At 41.4% G+C, this 17,328-nt stretch overlaps 2 protein-coding genes across 4 annotated transcripts; one reads left to right on the forward strand and one right to left on the reverse strand.

Annotated features, from left to right (window-relative positions):
• Positions 1 to 397: 397 nt before the first annotated feature.
• Positions 398 to 11,944, forward strand: pan2 (poly(A) specific ribonuclease subunit PAN2). Of its 3 annotated transcripts, XM_008319495.2 has the most exons (25): positions 398 to 548; positions 637 to 741; positions 1,508 to 1,813; positions 1,902 to 2,071; positions 2,152 to 2,272; positions 2,357 to 2,434; positions 2,517 to 2,787; positions 2,873 to 3,218; positions 4,582 to 4,678; positions 5,157 to 5,276; positions 5,854 to 5,973; positions 6,305 to 6,433; positions 6,536 to 6,735; positions 6,809 to 6,957; positions 7,617 to 7,723; positions 7,820 to 7,918; positions 8,292 to 8,380; positions 8,790 to 8,934; positions 9,075 to 9,212; positions 9,695 to 9,754; positions 9,881 to 10,240; positions 10,568 to 10,747; positions 10,870 to 10,963; positions 11,285 to 11,488; positions 11,634 to 11,944. In XM_008319495.2, exons 3-25 carry the CDS (start codon positions 1,526 to 1,528, stop codon positions 11,666 to 11,668), a joined length of 3,600 nt encoding a protein of 1,199 aa, XP_008317717.1. In that variant the 5' UTR covers positions 398 to 548; positions 637 to 741; positions 1,508 to 1,525; the 3' UTR covers positions 11,669 to 11,944. The 3 variants fall into 3 exon arrangements, with proteins under 3 accessions (XP_008317717.1, XP_024915311.1, XP_024915310.1); XM_025059543.1 differs by having other exon boundaries at positions 414 to 741; positions 11,285 to 11,520; XM_025059542.1 differs by lacking the exons at positions 398 to 548; positions 637 to 741 and having other exon boundaries at positions 1,526 to 1,813; positions 11,285 to 11,476.
• Positions 11,945 to 13,209: 1,265 nt separating this feature from the next.
• On the reverse strand, positions 13,210 to 15,970 carry pym1 (PYM homolog 1, exon junction complex associated factor). Its single transcript, XM_008319493.3, has 3 exons — positions 15,653 to 15,970; positions 14,450 to 14,543; positions 13,210 to 14,115 (listed from the first exon to the last, which is right to left on the reverse strand). Exons 1-3 carry the CDS (start codon positions 15,681 to 15,683, stop codon positions 13,635 to 13,637), a joined length of 606 nt encoding a protein of 201 aa, XP_008317715.1. The 5' UTR covers positions 15,684 to 15,970; the 3' UTR covers positions 13,210 to 13,634.
• Positions 15,971 to 17,328: the final 1,358 nt, after the last annotated feature.

A 17,328-nucleotide genomic window follows, 5' to 3' on the forward strand; every position in this document is an offset into this window, starting at 1 on the left:
AACTCCCGTTGCAATTGTGGCATTTTATTGAGCCGTTACACAACCTGATCAGGCGTTATATTAAAAAAAAGGACATTCCCTTAAATGGATATTTAGTTTACATTTTACTCTCTTTTTTTTACCTTTTGTGTACAAATACTGAAACACGATTAGGTTTGTTTGAGCGTTAATACGTAATAGTAAAAACAGACTGTAGTGTTACATGAAAACATTTTCACAAGATACGTGAAGGACCGTATTCTTATTTTGTTTTTGAATAAATAATATCCATAAAATTAAAAATTATGATTTAATAAATTATCTACCTTTCAACTTTTGCCACTTTATTTTAATAATCTTAATTCTTGGTCATTTGTTGCCCACCATTTTCCTACTTATTTCCCGAGCATTTAAAGTGAGTTTAAGTCTGGCACGTTCACTGCAGTTTGAGAGGACAAACTTTTTTCGTGATGGGATTTATTTACGTAATATTCGAGTTCTTTGGGTTCGATTGTCTTCGGCCAAGGACTATCCACGACTTAACGACATAGACAACGTTTTAAAACGTGGTATAATCAATACATTTGTCCTTTTATGCAGATTTTCGTTCTTTCGAACTCATTGTAAACACTCGGGTCTCCAAACGTCTCACAACAGGAGGACCAGAGAAAACAAACACCCGTGCGGCTCTTGAACGCAGCTCTCTCCAGTCCAGTCCAGGGAGCATGGGTCCCGCAGTGATAAACCACATTTCAAGAATAGGTCAGTGCAAAAGGCACAATAATATTCTGCTTGTTTAAGGGTACATTTGTTGTTTGAGTGAATATTGAGTCTGATTTTCGTCCCAGTTCATTTTTTAGCTGCAGCACGCTGCTGTGGTTCGACGCTAACATACATTAGCAGCGCTTTTGGGTTCTTAAAAAAAAAAAAAAAAAAACGATGACACGAACAAATAACAAACCAAAATGGTACGATGTCTTTATAAACTCTAAATGTGTTGTGACGCATTTTTATAAACATTAAGTTAATATAATGTATTTTTTCGGCTGTGTTTTTGTTAGCGCATAGCTCTGACGTTAGCTTCCGGGGTCAAGTTGTTAGCATAACAATGCTAAAAGAAAGATGCTGTCTTTCAAATGGAAACGAATGAATAAAGTACAACTGAACAGACAAGGGTATTTATTGTAGTTCTAAGCGTGGATTTTATTATCGATTTTCTAATTTGTATCTATTTGGTTTGATTTGAGATGAAGGTCCTGACGTGGAAAGTTGTGTCTTAACATCAGTAAAAGTGTGAGTTTATTTTCACTGAAGAAGTTTGTGCTTGGATCAGGTTTGGACTCCAGACTTGGTCAAGACTAAACTGTGATTCTGTTTATTTTAAGTCATCGTTGATGAACAGACCTGCCTTTTTGGGGGGGTCTACAGGCTGTTAGTTGTTCACATTGTTTACATTAATCAACTGCAGTAAAAAAAAGACGTTCTCCACCTCATGTAGTTGGTGTTCACCTCATCTGTTCCTTCACAGGTTGACGCAGCAGCACCCATGATGAACTTTGAAGGTCTAGATACTGGGATGGGTGATTACCCTCCCAGCCTTCACGGGACGATGGACGGTGGTATGGACCCCCCCATGGACCCACACCTTAACCCCAGTCTGATGCAGAGCGTGGAGCTGGATCCAGAGGGTTTGGCCGTTCCAGTGCCTGAGCCTGTGCACCTCGTGGAGGGGATGTTTTCTGAGCTCCACAGTGTCGTGTCCGAGGTTGGCATCCCAGTGACTGCCACACATTTTGATCTGCAGGAGGAAATGCTCTGGATGGGCAATCATCGAGTGAGAATCTTTATCATGGACATATATAATGTCTTCCCTTTAATGTGAATGCCCAAATAACGTCTAAATGTATCATACGTGTCGTCAGGGTCACGTGAGTTCATTCTTTGGACCAACAATGGGAAGGTTTTCGTCTTTTCAAGCGAACGCCACCGACGACATTCGACACATTCAGAGTTTGGAAACGGGCGTGCTGTTCCTGTCCAAGTCTAACCTGAAATGTCACACGCGCGGAGGCCTGGTTGTGTTCGATTACGCGTAGGTGTCTCAAAACAAACAAACAAACAAACTAAAACATATTTCCTTATGTCACTTATTAAAGCACGTGTTTATTCCAGGATGGATGAAGGAGCTGATTTGCACAGTCTGCTGATGACTGACAACAACACTCTGCTCCTCGGGGGGTTGCAAAACTACGTGGCCGAGGTTGACTTGACCACCGTCCAAGAAACTCAGAAGGTAACGATTTGGGAATACACTTTGACTTGTGTGTCCAGTGATGTCATCTGACTGATTATTTTCCTGGTATTTGTGCTTCTGTAGTTCTCAGTCGAACTACCTGGAGTGGCAATAATGCGACAAACCGGCCGTTTCTTCTTCTGTGGGCACACTTCTGGAAAGGTATTTTCACATTTCTGATGGTACAAGAGTTTTATTTTATTTATGTATTTTAAAACACACTTTCATCCTCCGTCCTAACCAGATCACCCTCAGAGACCTGCGCACTTTTAAGATGGAGCAGGAGTTCGATGCGTTTTCCGGGAGCCTCTCGGACTTCGACGTCCACGGAAATCTCCTGGCGGCGTGTGGTTTCTCCAGTCGAGGACTGAACGGTTTGGCCTGCGATCGTTTTTTGATGGTGTACGATCTGCGTATGATGCGAGCAGTGACGCCACTTCAGGTGCACGTGGACCCCTTGTTTTTGCGTTTCATTCCCACCTACACGTCACGTCTGGCCATCATCTCTCAGACAGGTATGAATTATGGGTAGTTTTTTTTAATTTCTTTTTTTAAATCAGGGTATTTTGCTGATATTTAATATTTGCTGTACTCTTCCAGGCCAGTGTCAGTTCTGTGAACCCACTGGTCTCGCCAATGTGGCCGACATTTTCCACGTCAACACTGTGGGGCAGTTGCTCATGAGTTTTGACGTCTCGTCCAGTAAGCAAGCCCTCGCCTTTGGGGACTCCGGGGGCGTCGTACACCTGTGGTCCGACGCCCCTGAGGTTTCCTTTAACGACTACTCCCGTGAGACTGACTTTCCTTTACCGTGCCTGGTGGACACGTTGCCTCAGCTGGACTGGAACCACGACCTTTTGCCCCTCTCCCTTCTACCCATGCCCCTGACCAGCACTGAGCCGCTGCTCTCAGACTGGCCCTCCGCCCTGTCTACACCCTGTCCCAGGTAACAGCATCACTTCACTCACACTAATGCACAGTTTATATAATAATAATAATAATATAGCAAACCGTGTTAGTGGATATTGTTTTGCGATCTGCAACAATTAATAAATTAATAGGGTCAATTATGAGGTGATTTTTCTTAATCTTTCTTTTTATTTAACTTCCTTTAATTTCATTTGTTGCACAAATGTCACGGTACCTTTATATGGAATAACTCACTACTAAATGTGAACAAGATTGAGTTCAGGAGAATTTTAATTATTCCTAATTAATCAAACAGAGTTTGATAATTAATAATAGCTCCATTTTACATGAAGTGACTCCAGTATTATTTTTATATATCGCTGTCATTAAATACACAATGGGAGTCAGCTGTGCCTGAAGTCGCACCGTGCCGTCCTGTGGTTGGCACTGAGAAAAGAAAAGGTCACGAGTTTGAATCTCACTTCTCCCGATAAGCAGTGGGAGATGATTGGCCGAGGGGGGAAAACGAGCGTTGTTTGTGTAGCCAAAGTGAAGACCATATACTGACCATGGGTAATAATTATGTGACCATCTCTTCATCCTGACCTTTTAGTCACCACACACACACACAAACATACACATATACACACACATACACACACACAAACACACGTGGAAAGAGTTCCCACTGTTCACTCTCGTCACTTCTCACTTCTGCTTTAGGAATGTTTGGCAGAAATTACAGCACGGAGGTAATCAGGCCTTTGTTATAAATGAAACTAAAGAACTCAACCCTCGGCCCGGGGGCCACCTCTGGTACACTATCCCTCCACATTAGGACCAAAACAGGGCATAAACAATTTAATTTTGCCCTTGAATAATTATTTAAAATATATATTTTTAATTTTTAATTTAGCAGCTGTGGCCCCTCGGCTCCTGTGAGTTTGTGGCCCCTGCTGTGAATGGATGATCTCACTTCCCACGTTACTCAGATATTACTTCATACTGTGTACTTCTCTTTTCTGTTGTAGCTGTTGTTAATTCTCACATTTCATGTGTGTGAATTGTGTGTGTGTGTGTGTGTGATGTCACTTAATTATTATATTGTCTGTTTCGCTGGATTGAACATACAGGAAAATTTCAGCGACCACGAGTTCATGAGTTCATGAGTTCATCAGTTCATTTCCACAGAAATGAAGGAGTGTGAGTTTACGCTCAGTGTTTTTGTTTTGTCAACAACAACTCGTGTCTGATTTGAGGTTTGTTTTATTTGAGGTTCGAACTGATGTTTTAAAACGGAACCTTTCAAACTCCAGTCAAACCCTTGAATTCAGTCAAAACACTGTGTTGTAACAATGAACTTTATATTTGGAAAATTTGACTTTTTTTTCCCCCGACAGACGAGCGCCTCCTGTGGACCCAGAAATCCTGCGCACCATGAAAACCGTGGGCTTCATCGGTTATGCAGCGAATCCTCGAACTCGACCTCGCAACCAGGCATGTGGAGACACACACACAAACACACACGTCACGGAGACAACGCGTTCCCTGACCCTTTACCATAATGTAACACACGCTGATGCATTTTTCAGTCACAGTAGAAACACGAGCCAATTTTCTAATGTAAAAAATGTTGTAGATATTTTTCACCTTTAATTAAATAAAAGGTAAATTCTCGAAACATTTTCTTTATTTTAAAAAACCTGAAAACCTTTTGACCTGTGACTCTAATAATTGTCAGAATACTAGACAAAAATACACAAAAAACAAGGAACAACACATGTAAATAACTCTAATGAAACTGTTGTTACTTTTGTTGTTTTTCTAAATGCTAATTTTGTCAGATTGTGTTTTTGATTAAGTGGACCTAAAAATTATTTACGATCTTGTACTTCAAGAATATCCAGTGTACTGGTCGGCTACGCTGTACGTTCATGGATTAAAACTCTGTTCAATTTCTGTTGATTTCTTTCAGGTTCCGTATAAAGTGAAAGATGTGGAACTGGATTACGACAACTACAACCAGGTCCCTGAATCTCCGATCGGCCGGGATGAGGAGCCACATCTCTACATGGTTCCCAAGAAGTACAGAAAGGTGTGGTTGGTGGTTAGGGTTAGGGTTAGGGTTAGGGGCTGGAGGGGGGGTGTAGAAAACAATAAGAGTACAAACATGGGAGGTGCACAAACGGTTAATGTTTCACACACACGTGACCTTTGATGTGCTTCAGTGCATTTGTTGATGCTCAAGTCAAGCCCAAAACCCCAAAAATATCAGCGACCAATGATTTCTGACGTTGGGTGTTTGATGCTCAAGTCAAGCCCAAAACCCCTGACGTTGGGTTGAGCGCCCCCTAGTTGCCGCAGAGCTATTGCAATGCCTAAAAAAAATTGTTCATCTGTGGGAAATTTGTATCTGATGACTAGTTTGATTTCTGTCTTCAATGAAATAGCAGAGTTTTATTTTAATTCATTAGTTTTTAGCTGTGAATGTGCGGACCCAAAAGGAGCTGCGGCCCTCATGTTGAAGACCTCAGTCATATTTTACCGTTCCATCATCTAAAGCATAAAAAACATGGATTTATTTATTGTTTATGTATGTGTTGTAGGACTGGATCCTCAGTCTGTTGCTGTTGTCCAGGTCTGTGATTAAGAGCAGGTTCGTTCTGTTTCAGGTCACCATCAAATACTCCAAACTTGGACTGGAGGACTTTGACTTCAAACACTACAACAGAACCTTGTTTGCTGGTCTGGAGCCTCACATTCCTAACGCCTACTGCAACTGCATGATCCAAGTGAGTGATCGCAGAAGTTCTGAATTCCTGTTAGCTACGTACAGCAGTCATTTGATGAAACAATGTTATCAATGTTAGTAATCACAGGGTGGCTGTGGTTTTTTAACAAAACAAAAAAAAACACCTTCTGCGTGTAAGGCAGCTCTGATAACAACTACAGAACCACGGTTAATCACAGGCTCTCGTGAGTAATCATAAACTAACATTTCTAGAAATGAATGTTGTTTGAACAGAAAGAGAAATATCAGCAGGTAGAATTAATGTAGAAATATTTAGGATGAAATTATTTATTTTCACTCTTGTCTTCTAACTTTACCTGTTGGTGTTTTAGGTGTTATATTTCCTGGAACCGATTCGCTGTCTAGTGCAGAACCATTTGTGCCAAAAGGAGTTCTGTCTGGCCTGTGAGCTGGGTTTCCTCTTCCACATGTTGGACCTGTCCCGAGGAGATCCATGTCAGGTGGGCGCCCGCTGCTGTCTCTCTGAGCATCAGCCATAAAATCCCAGTCATCCCAGATCTGTCTGACGGTTCTCTCCCACATCTGTCTCCCCTCCTCTTAAGGCCAGTAACTTCCTGCGAGCCTTCCGGACCATTCCTGAAGCCTCGGCGCTCGGCCTGATCCTCGCGGACTCCGATGAGCAGACGGGGAAAGCCAGACTGGGGCGCTTAATCCAGAGCTGGAACCGCTTCATCCTGACCCAGCTTCACCAGGAGACGCAGGAACAGGAGGGGCCACAGGCCTACAGGGGGGCCAGCAGCAGGTCAGAGGACGGGTTCGAGTCCCGGGGCCAATCAGACGACATTGTTCTAAAAAAAGATCTATTTTGATTCCAGTTCTCTGGGCTCCTCCGGTGAGTCTGTGATCGGGAAACTGTTTGGATGTGAAGTGGAGAACAGTAGTCTGTGTCGCTGCGGCAAAGAGACGGTCCGCTCCTCCCTCACGCTGCTCTTCAACATGCATTACCCAGAGCAGAACTCTCAGGGTGAGTTCCAAGTTCTCAGTCAACGTCAGCTGAACAAACACAAGATTCTTTCTTTTTTTCTTTAGTCATGATAAGTAATAACTAACTTACTTTTTCTCTTCCTTTAGTCATGATAAGTAATAACTAACTAACTTACTTTTTCTCTTATACTTTTCATATATAATTTATTCAATCTGTCAATTATATCATAATTTTGTTTTACAGTGCATTTCATAATTATATATTATTGTGAACTTCATTATTATAATTGTATTATTTATGGTCATTTTGTTTTCAAGACTTGGAAGGAAGTGCAGCACATATTTAATTTACTTGTTTCTTTTTTTCTCCATAATTAAATGTTTTATACTCAGTTGTTTTAGGGGACAATTAACAGTAAAGTATAAAGAAAAGTGTCACATTTGTTGTTCATAATGTCCTGTAAATGCCCTGTGTTTCCAGAGTCATTGTGTAATTGTGTCAAATTATTGTAATAATAATTACAGTCATTGTAAACCAAAAATAATTGTGATTATAATTTTGTCCATAATTGATCGTCTTGACTAAAACCAGCGTGCTGTCAAACCTGAAGTGTTGTCACGTGTCGTCAGATGGCCGACGTCGTCCGACTCGTTTCCTATTTAATCCATTTTTGTGTCTCTTTGACGTCGACTCTTCAGAAAAGACAGTAAAGGAGTACGACTTTGCCGAGATCCTGAAGAAGAGCATCTGTCTGGAGCAGAGCACGCAGGCCTGGTGTGAGAACTGTGAGAAGTACCAGCCCACAGTGAGTACCAGTGGCCGCGTGGTTAGCATGTTAGCATGTTAGCAGGTCACATCAACACCGCTCTGGTACAGTGTGTGTGTTTGTTGCCTGTTGTAGGTGCAGACACGTAACATCCGATGTCTCCCGGACGTCCTGGTCATAAACTGCGAGGTGAACAGCGCCAAAGAGGCGGAGTTCTGGAAGGTGCAGGCCGAGGTGACTGACACATTGTGTCCTAACTGGTTTAGCGTCACGGCACGTATTTAACATTAGCTATTCCCACGGCGTAGCACCAGAGAAAACTGTCACAAATATATACGCAATGAAATACAATCCTGTCCTTGTTTAGTTTTAGTCATTTAGTTGAACGCAGCTCTGATATACGCACAGGAATTGAAGAAAGACGCACACAAAGATCTTCTTTAATAGCTCTTTTTTTTTTACAAAAAAATATTTTCTAGTAAATTAAATTTAGATAATTTACCGCGGAACATTCCACAGGTTAGTTTTAGATGTAGTTCAAAATTGTTTTGAAATATTTTCATGAACAACTGAGTAACAGTTTGTTTTTTTTTCTTCCTCTTGTCAGTATGCCTTTAATAAGGCCATGCAGAAAGAAGCCATGGAACCCGCCAAACCGAAGGAACCGCCACCGATGCCCACAGAGTGGTGTTTGGAGTAAGAACAACTTCCAGCGAACACATCTTGTTATGTGTAAATGATCAGAAATGGAAAATTCCCCAGACCTGGGGACAATAATGCTTTCTATTTTTTTTTTAATCAAAAGATAAAACTACTTTGAAGTACTGACCGTACTCACCAACAGATACAGGAAAATACCCATCTTTAGAAGATAACGCCTTCTAGGGATTTTCGTAGAACATACCTGATACTCGAGGTTTGAAACTGACAATTGATAAAAACGAAATCTAGAAGACTGGAGAGTCAGAAGTGAACCTCAGGCTGTCCCACGTGTAGATAAGGCCTGTGTAGGAAATATAGTTGAGATACGTTTATTTTGAAGTGTGATTACGTCATGAAAACCGTGTTTAACACCCACACCCACTCCCTGTGCATGCTGGGACAGCGGCGAGGACTTCTGCAGCATGGACGGCTTTGCCTTCGACACTCGGGCCGAGGATTTACGAAACGTCTGGATCCCACTGAGCCTGAAGATGTCCATCAGCAAAAGTCAGGGTCTGGAGATCAGCAGCTGGCCCGAGGGGGAGGAGGTGAGGACTTCACCCCTCAACTCTTCCTCACTGATGTTGCCTTCACAAAGAGTTGCACTGAGATATATAAAAAAAAGGTTTAAAGACCCTAGTGAAATAAAGATGTAATAACGATCTCCACCTTCGTCCTCTGCTGCCAGCTGAGTGCCGAAGACGAGGCGGCGGGCGCAGCTCTGTACGACCTGGTGGTCACGGTGTCCCACGTCCTGGACGCTCGCACTGGTGGAAACCTGGTCGTACACATTAAAGTGGGAGAGACCTACCACCAGAGGAAAGAGGTGAGACTCTGGGGGGGGAGGGGTCAGAGGGGTCAGAGGGAGGGGTTCTGTGTGAACATGGCCGCTTTTAGGTTACATTCACCAAAATAAGACACTTCACTGTAATAATAAATATATATATACATACATATATAAATATATATAATATATATTCTAATTTTCGAACCCTCAGCAAATATAACCAAAATAAATGTATATATGTGTATATATACATATATCTATACATGTATATATGCACATACATATATACCTATATATATACATATAACCAAAATAAATCTGTGTATATATATATAAATGTATATATACACATGCATATATATATTAGAATATATATATGTGTGTGTGTTTGTATATGTTTTCATGTTTATGAATATGATATGAAGTGTCAATTAGATGAGGTCAACCTTTATTGACGTTCTGTCGGACTGTCGTTGGTCGTGGCGTTCGGCCGTAAACGTCGTACACTTGTTTGTTTCCAGGGCGTCACACATCAGCAGTGGTATCTCTTCAACGACTTCCTAATTGAGCCGATTGACAAGGTAAACGTTGGATCACTTTATAATAGGATGCCGTGGTGAAATCTAAATATATTGCAGCCTACTATAAACATATAAATATATATATACATCTATATATTCCTTTGATGTGGTTGTTGTTTGTCAAAGGCTGAAGCGGCTCAGTTTGACGTCAGCTGGAAGGTGCCGGCCATTCTCTACTATGCCAAGAGGAACCATCACTCCAAATACGACCCCCGCAGTAAGTGTTCGGACTCAGAGTTCAGATTTTTCTGCTGGATCCTCTCATCATGTTCTACGATGTGTCCAGTCCTTCATCATCATCATCATCATCAAGGTTTGACCTGCGTGTGTGTGTGTGTGCAGGAAGAGGCAGAACTACGCAGTGACGGAACCAAGTCCACCATCAAACCCAGTCAGATGTCAGTGGCCAGAATCACCTGTGTCAGGGGTCAGGGTCCCAACGAGGGGGTGCCCTTTATCGACGACTACATCTCCACCCAGGAGCAGGTGAGACCTCCACACCTCCTGGGTTTTACGCTGTGTATTATACAGTATATATGTATTTATATATGTGTGTGTATATATGTATATGTATATGTATATGTATATGTATATATGTATATTTGTCTGTATATGGATTCCAATTTCCATGTATATAGGAAGATTTATATACATAATGTGTGTAATTATATGTATATATGTATGTATATATGTGTATATACAGTATGTACATATGTGTATATATGTATATATGTGTATATATTTGCCTGTGTGTCTGATTTTCCTACTCAAATGCTGTAATCTAGTATTTTTTTCACCTTCACGTTCTTCCAGGTTGTGGACTATCTGACGCAGTATTCTGGCATCAAACCTGGAGACCTCGATGCAAAGATCTCCTCCAAGCACTTAACCACTCTCAAGTCCACTTACCTGAAGCTGCGTTTCCTCATCGATACGGGGGTGCGCTTCGTGGGCCACGGTCTGCAGAAGGACTTCCGTGTCATCAATCTGCTGGTGAGTTGGACTAACGTCACGTCACGTCACGTCACGATCTCTGGCCTCAGTCGTACTGAAGTCGAACCTGAGGTCATGTTTATTTGATGCTCACATTTTCATGTCCTTTTTCTGTTTTCAAGGTCCTCAAAGACCAGGTGGTCGACACCGTCTACCTGTTCCATTTGCCTCGCAAGAGGATGATCTCTCTGAGGTTTCTGGCCTGGTACTTTTTAGGTCGGTTCACACAGAGGTCTAAGTTTGAATCTGTTTATTTCCTGTTCCTGCGGGACAACAGAGTCGACAGATATTAGCATAACTGTGTAATATCTGTATAAGTCGTTATCATTTTTTTTCCTCTCACCATGGGTTTCGCTAAATGATGTGTGACCTAAAAATAGTTTGGGGGAAAAACGTCTGTATATGAAAGTTAAAGTCACTAGATGGCAGCATTGCAGCTGATTTTATTCATCTATTTTAATAATCAGGGGATTGGTGCCAGCAACTCATACAGATGAACAAATAAATATTCAATATTTTTTCTTTCCGCCTCCACAGATCTTAACATCCAGGGGGAGACACACGACAGCATAGAGGACGCTCGCACGGCGCTGCAGCTGTACAGGAAGTACCTGGAGCTGAGTCGAAGAGGAGGCAACGACGAAGTGAGGAAGGTCCTGAAGGGACTGTACGAAAAAGGCCGGCAGCTGGACTGGAAAGTTCCGGAGTCAGACACAGGAGATGGTCAAGGTAGCCCAAAAAGTACGGCACCACGTTGACTTAGAGGGCGACAGGTGTTTACAGATGAAGATGATTTAAAAAAAAAAAAGTTTAGACTGCACGGCATGATGGGAAATGGTTTTCTAAGGATTTGAAACAACTCTTCGTCCTCATCTTGTGTCAACAGGTGGCGCTGTGTTTCCCTCTGTGATGGGACTGTGAGCTGCACCGTGGTGGAGAACCTTTGGTCCGATCTCTGCTGCTTCACTTCGTCCCTCGTTTGTGATGATGTTGGGTTTTTTTTTTCATCCGTTTTTGAAGTTTGTAAAGAGTTAGTGAAAAGTCTGACTGCGTTTCTGTCGCTGCACAGTTTGGTTCACGTCAAGACTTTTTACTCTTCAGTTTTTACTCAGATTTGTAAGATGGAGTTAATGTTATAAAAGATTTTTTTTAACATTGTTGTTAAAAATGTAAAATAAACCATGTGCCATTTCTACCGTTTGTTTCTCTGTGTTCATTATTGAAAACTTCTCGTCCACGTAGTTGTCCTGACAGAGAACCTATTAACAATGACTTTTGTTTTGCAGGTCACTGGAGTTTTCACCATTTTTCCTGCTGCGCTTCACGTTTGTCCCTTCATTTTTCGTCAGAAGTCGGATTTGGTTTTTTTTTTTAAATATTGTTTTGTAAAAAAAAACCATTTGCCATATATGCCTGCATTTATTTTCCCCCTGTGAATGATTTGGATGTTTGCACTAGTTCTTGTGAAAACATTTCTTCCTCTTTTTTTCCTTTTTGCCTTTTCCCCCTTTGTTTGTTGGTTTAAATGAGGAATTGGATTTGTGCCGATTCAGCACAAGGTCGACGCTGCCTGACGTTAGTTGTGAAAACGAAATTACAGCGTTTGATTGCGTGTATATATTTGTAAAAAAAAACGTGTATATATATATGTATATATACATATATGTATACATATGTATGTATACATATATGTATACATATATGTACATATGTGTACATATATGTATGTGTGTATATATTTTATATTATACAGTATATATCGTATTTTTCTTGCTGTTTCTTTTGGCGCGCGCGAGTCATAGTGCATAGTAAGATGGTTTGTGTAATTTAACAATTTATTCCTGACTTTATAAAGTGTGTGAATTTTTTTTTTTGGCTAAACGTTTTGATTGGCGTGCAGCAGTGCAGTGGTAGGACCCACTGCCTGACATCAGAAGGTTCAATGCCATCTAGTCCAGGTCAGGTTGTACCAGGAAGGGCATTCGGTGTGTGAAATATCTGACTCTTGAGTAGTGCAGTGGTAGGACCCCACTGCCTGACATTAGAAGGTTCAATGCCATCTAGTCCAGGTCAGGTTGTACCAGGAAGGGCATTCGGTGTGTGAAATACAATCAAGACTCTTGGTGTAGACCTCTGCTGTGGCGACCTCTGGTGGAGGTACACGCTAAAAGCGATTCTTGTTTGGTTAATTCTGCTGTTCTTATAAATTATATGTACCGCTATGAATATGACGTCATGTGTATTTACCAGTTAGTCTAGTCTAGTATTTGTTCCTCTGTTGACTGAAAATCTGCTGCAGTGATTGTGATGTAAGGCTGAGGTGAGTCGACTCCAGTGGGTTTTCTGAATTTTATCATGAATTTGTTAAACAATGTAAAATATACAAAACAACCATCCTGGTCCTTCATCACAGAAAAAAACAAACAAATGACACGGTTGTAAATAAAGGCAGTATGACGTTATTGCATAGGTCATCGGAAGTCACTTTAATTTGTGTAATGACTGTACAGACTGAAGTGTCCACACAGGACTGTCTCAATATTACCAGAAATATTTAGGAAGAAAAGTCGATGGAATTTGTCGTCACTGACAAAAACTTTTTTTTTTACTCTGTACAAATACCGGTGGCTATAAGAAAAGTACAAAATGGAAAAGACATGCAAAACAAGTCATGATGAGTTATTTCTCAACAGGTTTATAAACAAACGGCAGAGTCAACAGAAGTACATGAGTAAATACTATGATGTACTTTAAAGGTCTGAATGTAGAAAAAACGGTTCCGAGTTCTGTGTGTCGATGAACGAGAGTGGAAATATCTTAAATGGAGACGGTGATAACGAAGTCCTTCCTCCCTGTCAGAGTGTGTGTGTGTGTGTGTGTGAACGTTTTAAGAATCCCGCTCCAGCTCCTCCAGCTCCTCCTCCAAAGCCTTCGCTCGCCCCAGCTTCTCCAGCTGATCTTTTGTCGGCTGCTTTATTTCCCCAGAGTCCACTTTCTGTTTCAGTTCCTCCACCTGACGCAGCTTTTTCTTCAGGTTTTTAATCTTCTTGGCCTTTTCGCTCGCCGCGGAATCACCAGATGGTGGCGCTGCCTCGTTGACAGACTCTTTGTCCTGGGCAATGGAGACACTTTCCACAGCGTTGCTGATGGACTCGACGTCCGCGTCTTCTTCTCCATCCTGGCCTTGTTGCTGCTGCTGTTTTTTCTTTTCCTTACGCTTCATGTTGCGTTTGGCCGACTTGGAGAGTCCGGCGCCATCGCTGTCTCCAGAGCCGTGGACCCTCTGCTGCTGCTTGGCTGGAGCGGCGTTCAGACCAGGTGGAAGGTCTGGTTTGCTCTTGAAAAACTTCACGTATTTGTTTTCGTATCTAAAAACATCAATGAACAGAAACAAAGTGAGACTCGAACAATGGGGGAATTCAACAAAAACATACAAAAATAATCTACCTGTTACTGTTAGTGTAGCCTAAATAATAATCATCCTAAAGTATGTATCGCCACCTGCTGGACGGCGCTCGATTTCTCAAAAAAAACATCTGAGGTTATTACAGTCCAGAACGTCAGCACCTTATAAGGTTAAATGCTAAAACCCATGTTTTTGTTTTTTTCCAGAAATAAACCGACTAGAGTGATCAGATATTAGCAGTTTAAAAAAAAAAAAGTAACGGTGCAGTAACGTGTGTGAAGAAACAGTCCACCTACACTGGCACTTCCTCCTGAGGTACGTAACCGTCCTTCACTTTCCGGGGTTTCCTCCATGTTCCATCAGGACGCTGTGTTGCCGCGATATACTTCCCTGGGGGAACAACCATTTGATTAGCATCATGCTAACTTTGACATTAGGGGTTCATTCAGTCTTTTTATCACTGCAGTACTTTTACACTCAGCGAGGGCGGGGTCACATCCTGTCCATCACAGGGACACGGACTCATACTCATTTTAAACCAGTGGTTAGTTAGTGTGATCAATTAACCTAGTTTGGTGGCATGTTATTGACCGCGCACACACACGGAGAACATAAGAACGACATACAAAATAAGCTGCAATTGGAAACAAGTGATGTTCTGAAGAGGGCGACACTGCCCCCGTGTGGCCAACTATTGTAATTGTGATACTTTTAATTGATTCTATAGGAACGATTATCTGATAAATTACAGGGAAGATATGGATTATTAACGATTAATCATGCCTATTGTTTTCACGATTAATTAATATATGTGTATATTATTATTTTTATTGTTTCCGATTGGCTGCTACCTTCGTCAGAAAATATCTCATGGGCAAGAAGATGAATAATACTTTTGTCAAATTAAAAAGCAGATAGATGGCTTTAGTGATCCTAAACAACTAAATAAAACCCAGAAAACTAGTACATTCTGGTTTTAATAATGTAACTTGTTGAATACCTTTCTACCTTCGCTGCAGATTTGGTTTAAACTTATTTTATTCCATTACTATTGGTGACTCTACCTTGAATGGTAGCGGGGTTATAGATATTTGTGTTTCAAAAAATGAATTACAACTGTTGCTTGGATTTTTGAAAAAACAAAAACAAATTCCTAATAATAGTTTCAGATCAAAACAACGAACTTGATTTAAAACGATGGACTCTAAGGGTGCGTTTAAGTGCCATGTTTTTTTTGTTTTTTTTTAGTCAGTGCAAGTATCACACCTTACAGTTTTAGGGATGTATAAACACATCCCAAATAGAAACCAGCGCTCAGGAAAGCGTTAGCCTAACGTTAGCTGCTGCAGCTAACACTAGCATAGGTTGGCTGCTGAGTATGTTAGTGTTGATGATACTTTTGGATGTTTGAAATCACCACTTCAGTGGTATATGCACTTCGTTTGTTGGACAAGGATTGGTTTATTAGGACAAGGCTCTGGGAAACAGAGCATTCTTACCAGATTCGTCTGTCACATAAGGGGTTGCCATTTTGACGAGGTGTTCCGCTGCTGTTAGTGCTCGGCGCCTCAATTGTCGCGCTGTTACTGTGCCTCCTCAATTTCCAAGCCGGGGTGTTAGAGCGCACACACAGTCGGATAACTGCAGCTATTCAAGCATTTGTTCTAATGTGGCGTATTCTCTCCATGCATCTGTGTTCATTTGAGTTGCTACACGCGGCTAAACGAAACGCATGACCCCGGTTAGCAAGCGAACCACGACCGCTAGGATACGCATGGAACCGGTGGATGCTGGGTACCAAATCAAACAAACCCTGTGTCTCGACTTCGGAAATGACGACGTGGATTTTTGGGTTGCCATGTTCTAATGTTTAGATGCTTAGCGCTGTACTTCGAAGTATTCTGTTACAACTTAACTCATAGAATAGTGAAAAGGTCTCAAGCTTGAAAACGTATCCATTGTACGTTCGTATTCCTGTGTTCATTTGTATCTAATATTTTCCTGTGTATATTCCTAAACACAAAGATGTACCAGTTGAAAGTGCATGCAAGCGATCAACTCCATGGACTAAGTGGGGGTACTTTTGGCCTTCTTTTTGGTCCATGGTCACTAGCATGGTTTGTTTTATTTTGTAGTAGACGATACTAAGTGTCTGTGGATCCCTGGAGCAGATAATCAAACACGGCAGCATACCTCCCTCCCCCTTAAAACTGCATTTTATTTGCATTTTACAGATGTCATGTAGTACTTAAGTAATTGTAAACGTTCTGCACATGTAAGACCACAGATAACAGGTAGAGCTGCAGGTACAACTCAGTCAGAAATGACAAAATTATTGCCATAAATCAATGGCAATCCCCCCTTCACTGACTGTCTAAAAAATATTAGCGATAAGGAAAGTAACATGCCTTACATTTATAAAATGGGTCAATAAATAAGTAGGTATTATTCAACTATAAATATAAGCACTAATACAGTTTTCTCTATATTAGTTTATAACTCTTTTGTAGTGGTCTTTTTTTAAGCGGTGGTTATAAATACTATGTTTAATGCTCAGTTTTGCTTTAAAAGGGGGGGTTGTTGAAGAACAGATCTGGCAACCCAGATGGGGTCGTCTGGAGAAAATTCTGCCAACAGCAGACTACTTGGCATTACAGAAGGCTGGCTGCAGAAGCTGCGGTAACCTCTGTGCTGAATCTGCTGTGCACTTTTGTCGCCATCACAACGTAGGTATTTTCATTCTTTTTTTCTTTATTTTTTAAAGAAAAAGAAAAACTAAAATAACCAACCAGTGCTTGAAAGCCCAACATTGCGGTGTTCTCCTATCGTTCCAATTGAAGTGCTAAGTGTCTGGTTAGCTTTACAACAAGACACTAAATAAAAAGCCAAATATTCTGCTAGCTGCGCGTTAGCTCAGCCCAAAAGGCTACCTGTGTGACGGGGGGTGTTTTGTGCTTCTTGTTGCATTCTGTCTCTATCAATGTTATTGTACGGTCTTTTCTGTGTTCTTTACATTTCACTGCGTTCTATCACGCAGATATGTGCAAAGCTAATCATATACCGTTAGCAAGCTAGCGTCAACGTAGGCTGCAGACTGGAGCCAGCGGCTCAGAGAGGAAGCGGTGGCGACGCTGCTGTAAAAGACGATTTGAGTCCAGAACCAAACACGTCTGAG

Source organism: Cynoglossus semilaevis, chromosome 10, assembly GCF_000523025.1.
Source record: "Cynoglossus semilaevis isolate Cse_v1.0 chromosome 10, Cse_v1.0, whole genome shotgun sequence".
NCBI lineage: Eukaryota > Metazoa > Chordata > Actinopteri > Pleuronectiformes > Cynoglossidae > Cynoglossus > Cynoglossus semilaevis.